General features: G+C 36.7%; 1 protein-coding gene across 1 annotated transcript; it reads right to left on the bottom strand.

The window, feature by feature from the left end:
• Nucleotides 1–622: 622 nt before the first annotated feature.
• On the bottom strand, nucleotides 623–4,137 carry neurod1 (neuronal differentiation 1). Its single transcript, XM_088929897.1, has 2 exons — nucleotides 3,959–4,137; nucleotides 623–3,065 (listed from the first exon to the last, which is right to left on the bottom strand). The coding sequence occupies exon 2, from the start codon at nucleotides 3,054–3,056 to the stop codon at nucleotides 2,007–2,009; it is 1,050 nt and encodes a 349-aa protein (XP_088786023.1). The 5' UTR covers nucleotides 3,057–3,065; nucleotides 3,959–4,137; the 3' UTR covers nucleotides 623–2,006.
• Nucleotides 4,138–7,069: the final 2,932 nt, after the last annotated feature.

Consider the following 7,069-nt stretch of genomic DNA (forward strand, 5'->3'; position numbering starts at 1 on the left):
CCGAGACACGGGCGAAGGTCGTAAAGCGGACCTGACGAATTCCTGTCAAGGTACTGCAATTAAACACGAAAAAACTCTACTCCCGATGCAATGGTTCACAACTAGCCTAAGGTACTTTTTACGTTTACTTTTAAGGAAGAGGCAATCAAAACAGATAGAATTACCTGAATTATTACCACTATATTAAAATATTAACAGAAAAGGCAACTAAAACGATAAAGTCCGGCATTTGTTAGTTATATTCATGATTTAAATACAATTTGTTTTTCGTGTATTTTAATATTATGACTTTGTTCTTTTATCTTTCATTATACAGTATGCTTGGGAATAAGCATTGATCGATTGGTGCTCTGTAAAGTATATTCTTCCATTAGGTCTTCACTCAGATTTTAAAGAAATGGATTTAGTTCTTTGTCGCTTTGGGAGAAAGCAACCATCAACAAAGCACTCCTCACACATTTCTCCTATTCTTAAAAGATGTTTAAATCTGTTTGTTTTCCCCCTGCGCATTCCTGTTATCTACAGTGTGAAATATTTCGTAACATTTCTCCTAACTTTTAACTGGTTCGTTACCTGTTGAACCATTTCTCTTTTAGACAGATCCACACATTGGTCGCAAAAATGTCATCATTAACTTTATTCTACAAATAATAATTTGCACCTTTCATGAGCTATCAAAATAAAACAATAATCCCATAGGAATTACATACACTAAGAAATCACATTGAAGGAGAAATGCAACCTTTTACCAAATGTTCAATACTATTTTCAATATAAATGGTTCAGCGATGTGTAATATAAATCCCCAATGCGATGTGGCAATACATCATCATATACAGGTTTACAAACAAAATACAGTACAAATTGATTCAAATTGAACCGGCATTACACGTCAAACAGCACTTAATCTGGACTGCATTGTACATGCAATATCTATTGATCTATGTATGGAGTTAAGTGGTGTGGATTTTTATCTACTGTACTAATTAACGTCTACAGGAATGAATCTGAATAAGCGGATCAACTGCAGGCTCCATTTATATATTTTTTCATTTTGACATGACAAGCCGTTGATTCTTCTTGTAGAATCTCGCAGTTAAGTATAGGGGCCCAGCTATCTTTTGACCTTCAGAAAAATAATGTAATCAAAAGTCTCTTGAGTAAAGTAACGATGAGATTGCAAATGACGGGTGACAGTCAGACCTTTCTCTTGAAAAAGATAATTGGGTCAAAAGAGTGTACCAGTAAGATATTGTACTCTCCTGCAGCAAATATTGCAATTTTATGTTTTGCAGTGTTTTTATAGTGCACCTATTCGGGAATTTTGTATGTGGATTAGTAAGAAAAACGTAAATGTAAGGAAAAAATTAAACTGTGAATATTGTGCAACCTTGCGTGATTATACAGTAAAGAAGTGCTAAGGCAACAGAATACTTTTCTAAGCACTTGACTGCTGGTTAAATCTTTTAAATTATTATCATTATTTTGTATAAATAAGATAATTTTACTTTTCTTTTATAAAATATCAATGGAGCTGCATGGGTTAAAATAGGAAATCGACCTTATAAAAGTTCATTAAAAATTCTGTACAAAATCACAACAAAATAATTCAGCATGGGATAGATAAGTAGTAAAATGCTGGTTGAAAAATATATATATTTATTTAATTTTAATTGGCCCATTATTAGTTCAAAAATTGCATAGTTTCCTAATTATTGCTTGTGATTTTGTTATATGGATCATATAATTAACACAATCTGAATACGGCCACATCAATTTTCTAGTGACCTTTATATAGAAGCGCTATAGAGTATAATACATAAGGTGAACGGGAATTTGCATTCCCTCTTCTCCTAAAGGCAGTAACAATAATAAATACATACATAAGTTTAAGCGTGTCATATTTGCACTTCGTATCAGTGGTACCCGAATGCTGAGACGCTTATAGAGGAGTCACTGAGACCTCGATTTATTCGAATCTGCAAGGCGCTTCGACTTCTCTTTCGTTAATCGTGAAAAATAGCGTTTAGCTGGGCGTTCATGACTCTTTCATGGTGGGAATGTCCATCATATGACATAATGTTTTCAATGGGGATTTCACAACGAGGTGCAGAGCCTGAATAAAGGGAAGCATGACCCTGTGGTCCCGTCAAACTGGCAGCTGGGTAATGCATGGTAAAGGCATAATTCTTTTCAAACTCAGACGAAGGCTCGTGTTTGAAGGAGAAGTTTCCGTTAACACTTAAAGGCGGGCTCAAAGGTCCGTCAAAGGAGGGACTAGTGCAGTCCGTGAGAGCGTTTTCAAAGAACGGCTCCAGCGCGCTTCCATATGAATGTGGTTTAACGTGAAAGATGTGGGAGCTGTCCATTGTACCATATGGAGGGCTGGGAAGACCAGGGGACTGATAAGCGTATGGATGAACAGGGAAGGAAGCACTTGCTGTTTGCATATGTGTGGGTATTTCCTGGCTCTGCTCTGGAAGGAACGTTCTGGGGTTCAGCTGAAGGCAGCCTGCTACCAAATTAGTGGTGGGCTGTGATAATCCCTTGCAGAGGGCTTGCACAAAGGACATCAAATCCGGACTTTTACCCGACCTTAAGATTTCAGAAAGAGCCCAAATATAATTTTTAGCCAACCTCAGTGTTTCTATTTTAGATAGCTTTTGAGTTTTCGAGTAACACGGCACAACTTTACGCAAACTGTCGAGTGCTTCATTGAGCCCATGCATGCGGTTTCTTTCCCTTGCGTTAGCCTTCATACGTCTCATTTTAAACCTTTGAAGCCGGGCTTTTGTCATTTTCTTTTTCTTGGGTCCGCGTCTCTTGGGCTTCTGGTCGTCTCCCTCCTCTTCTTCCTCATCTTCCTCATCGTCGTCATCTTCAAGCCTGCTAAGCTCCTCTTCGTCGTCATCATCACCATCCTTGCTCATGGATTCATGCTCCTCGTTTTTCTTTTCCGGCTCGTGCTCGTCTTGAGAACTTATGCATTCATCGGTCCAGGTCGAAGTGCTTTGGGATTCTGGCATCATGCTGTTTTCGGTGTATGATTTTGTCATTATTGAACCCTGCATTGAAGAGAAAATCATAAGGATAATTAAAAATAATGGTTGGTGAAGCTAATCCTACCAATATGTTTGTTGATGTAAAACTTTACAACAAACGGGAAAAAGTTTTTCAAGGAAATATAAATCATATAGACACATTTTAATTGGAAATTAACGCATAAAGTTAATACCTCAACAGAAATCACGACTACACAGCCACGAAAAATGCCGTTATGTACAGTAACTTAGTATTTAGACCTTCCTTAGATTAAATTCTCTCTCATATTTAATCCATGGATCTACACACAACAAAATCAATAAATTACATCTTCTTTGCTATAGTTCAGTAAATTAATAGATACAAATCTTAATTTTCTTGTCTAGGCAACTCTTTTACATAATGCCTACAAAAGTCTCACTTTTTTCTGTAGTTTATAAGTCTTAAAGTTGTACGACTACAATTGCTGCAGCTACAGATAAGGTTGTTTCAGCCATCTTTAGACTCATAATATCATATTAGACTAATAATAATAAAAATAATAATAAATAAATAAATGTACTTAATTCCTAAGGGTTTCAGCAAATCTGATGATACAATTTAATTCATTACTTGCCTGTTCCGCTATGTCTTGATGCGGTAACAGGTAGCATATGTTCCTATCTTTCACGCCGCTCTTCAACACATTCCACACAAATTAATAATTTCTCCTACAACATGCTTAATGCCTATTGCTTCAGACCCTCTACACATATGCAGTTATAATGTTAAACATCCTAATGCATGTGCACATTTATTTATTTTTTCTTGTTTTTTTTAGCAAAACAATACATTAAAATATATGAAACAGGTTGCAAAGCATAACTTATGTCATTTAAATTGCATCAGAAAAGCTGACAATCAACTTCATAATTACCTGTTGTACAATTTCCCGTTATGAAAATCTCATTCCCTTCAAGCTGTGCGACAGTTCCTCGTAAAGGTATATTCTGACTATCTGCTCGGCGGATGCTCAGGTTTTATAGCGGTGCTGCTGATGCTGAGAGATGAGCATGTATATCTATTGCTGCTGTCAATACCCTTGCACCAACGTCTGGCAGAAGGCTCCACCTCCTTCTCTGGCACGCGCCATATGGTCAGCTACGTCAGGCAAACGGCCCCAAGCGTCACGTGACATCTTCCATTTGTATTCAACAGAGCTCTCTATTCCATCCCTTTGTGGCCCAAAGAAAGTGCCCATCTGTCGCCAGTTAGAGACTCCGCAGACCTGTTTGTACCCGCAGGATGAATTAACCCTTTCAAGCATAGGACATATTTTCTTAAATAATAAATTCGTGCCCCCCCCACCATGTGTATGCATTAGTCTGTGCACCGAACTCATCTTTAGAGCCGATATTTTGGACTGTATCGTTTTCAGTCCGGATTTCCTCATGCGTGTGCGCTGCCTTAAGATCAAACATGTCCAGCCTAAAAATAAAATGTGGAAATTTGTCAGAAAAAGTAATGATTGCATTTTTATTTGCCTGATTATTTCGCGGGTTTGTTTACCGTTTCAGACCTCCAGTAAAAAGAACGACTATATTAGTTCTCTGATATTAATATATACTGTAAATTGGGAATACTTGGATCACATTTCAGGTCAAGCGTACAGTAGCTACACTTCCGTCACTGGGTCATTTTACATTGAGTGTTGGTAAAGCTTGTTCAAAACTCTTGAGTCCTGTCCTGAGCGCTGGTAATCATTATGATTGTGCGTGCTTTTGTTTGGAGACAGTGCTGCGCAGTCTGGACTGAGCCCTTGGTAATGAGTCTCTTCTTTTCAGACTGGAGGTCGGCACGCGAGCTGCACGCGCACTGACAAAAGCCTGTTTCACGGCTCACTAACCTGATCCAACGTCCAAAATCTGCTGTTTTCTATTCAATTTAATATAATCCGAGAAAAAAAAATCAATGTGATGACCGTTGGGCAGTCTGTGAAACAAGTGTTAAAAACACCAGACAATAAGAATAAAAAAAATGAATTGATTTCAGCCTATGTCAAAGGGAACAGTTGTGTTAGCGGCGGTTTGATTGCTCGAAGTTACTTGGTTGTTTATGCTCTCAATGAAACTACACCATACACGGGATTTTTAGGATTATTTTATTCAGGGAAAGATATATTTTCCATCCTTGCAGCCATCTGCTACCGTAAAGACGAAGCCAAGAAGTAAGACTGGTCACTGACAAAATGAATAAATTGTTAAACATACTAAGCACATTATGCCTAGAAGGGGTGAAATTAATAAATGCAGGACAGTTGTCCACCGCATAAAATCCGTCCTTTTCAAATCTCATGGGAATTTAGTATTATCTTAATTAAGATAATTGATTCATATTGCACCTGCGAGGAGAGAAAATGACAGAATATAGTCCAAATTGCATTCTTTTTAATGACATACACAAGTACACGATTTGTACAAGTATTACTTTAATTGCAAGTGGGTTAGGGTATTCTGTGAACTCCAAAAACTCTTTTTTTATTTCCAGCTCTTTCGTCCTCTTTTAAAGGTCTTTTCCATGTAGTCACTTCATGTTAATTTGAATCTACTGTAGCTGCACATAAAGTTTCTGTTTAAAATACATAAGACCCTTTACTAGTGTTTAGCCAGGCTTGTAAAATGCTGTTTGGTTAGCTCTGATTCATTTATATTTAACATCTGTTTATGACCTAGCTCTAAGCTGTCAGCCGAAGTCCGGAGTTAAAAAACCAGGTAACCATGAAGTGCCTACAGAAACTCGGCGCCTTATATCTGTGATGGAGTCCTGCTAATCTTTGCAATAAAAAGGGCATGTTTTGTTGATCTGTGGTTTTAGCTGGTACAGCCTGTCTCTTCGATCACCCTTCCTGCTGTTGCCATGCAATTTGTTTCAGAAGCAGTTGAAGCTCCAGTGAACCCAAGCAAAATTCAGCACCACCGACAGCTCACAGAAGTCCTCAGTGTACGATGAATTGTCTTAAGTATTGCCTACACCTGAGGAAAGATTACATTTTGAACTTAAAACTACTTTTAAAAATACTTTAAAAAAACATCTTATAAATGTACTTTCAGATTCTTAAAGCTATAGAGTTCACTTTTGTGTATGAACCACGACTGACTTAAACTTAAAAGATTCTAAGTGGTTTTCTGTTCCGCAAAGAAAAACGCATTTGTTTAAGTCACTGCAGAATGTTAATGTACTGTATCCGGACACTTTAGGCAGAATAAAGCTAAAAGAAACACTTCTTCATTACAAATTAACATTTTACTTCTTACCGTCTTGATGCTTTTCATGTGACATTTCCAAAACATCTTTATTTCATATGCTGTATAGCCTAATATGTTTCAAGAATAAACCGTCTCCAGACTATCGTATCTGAAAAACTGACATAACTACCATTTCTACAATTAGTGTAATTGTAGCAGTGTATCATTTCGTAGAAAACAGTTTTTAAGTTTCATAACTACAGATATTTCCCAAACGTGAAAAGATGTCCGATTTCACTAAACGCTTTTTTTCTGAGAGTGCTAGAAGTGTCTGCCTGTTAAGCAAATAAACTCAAAATATTATTTTATAAGCAGTTTACTGCTCGTAGCTCTCTGTTTTGGCACTGTTCATAAAATTTGCCTTTTTAATCATTCTGTTGAAACATTCGGAACCTTAACAAGTTAAGAGTTATTTTTTGATAATTGTATAACATGGTCGACTGCTTATATGTACAATAGCCGTTATACTATAAACCTTCTACAGTAACCTGCTTTTGTTCCACAGTGCTATTAAGAACCATTTTACATTCCATTGTTGTTGGGAATGTTTCTCGGTTTTTTAATATATTTTCCAATTGTTTCTATAAATACGATTGATTAGCCTATATTATATGTATAAAGGATACAACATTTTATAATAAATATATAATCAATGTACTGTAGGAAAAATGTTTTTCAGGACAAGCCGCAGGTGACATCAGACAAGAGTTTTGTGTTTACTTTTATAATGAAAATAATTCATT

Source organism: Atractosteus spatula, chromosome 13, assembly GCF_055471065.1.
Source record: "Atractosteus spatula isolate fAtrSpa1 chromosome 13, fAtrSpa1.hap1, whole genome shotgun sequence".
NCBI lineage: Eukaryota > Metazoa > Chordata > Actinopteri > Semionotiformes > Lepisosteidae > Atractosteus > Atractosteus spatula.

Bases quoted from the DNA above. Each gene is read 5' to 3' on its own strand.
- neurod1 (XM_088929897.1), bottom strand. From the start codon at position 3,056: ATGACAAAATCATACACCGAAAACAGCATGATGCCAGAATCCCAAAGC.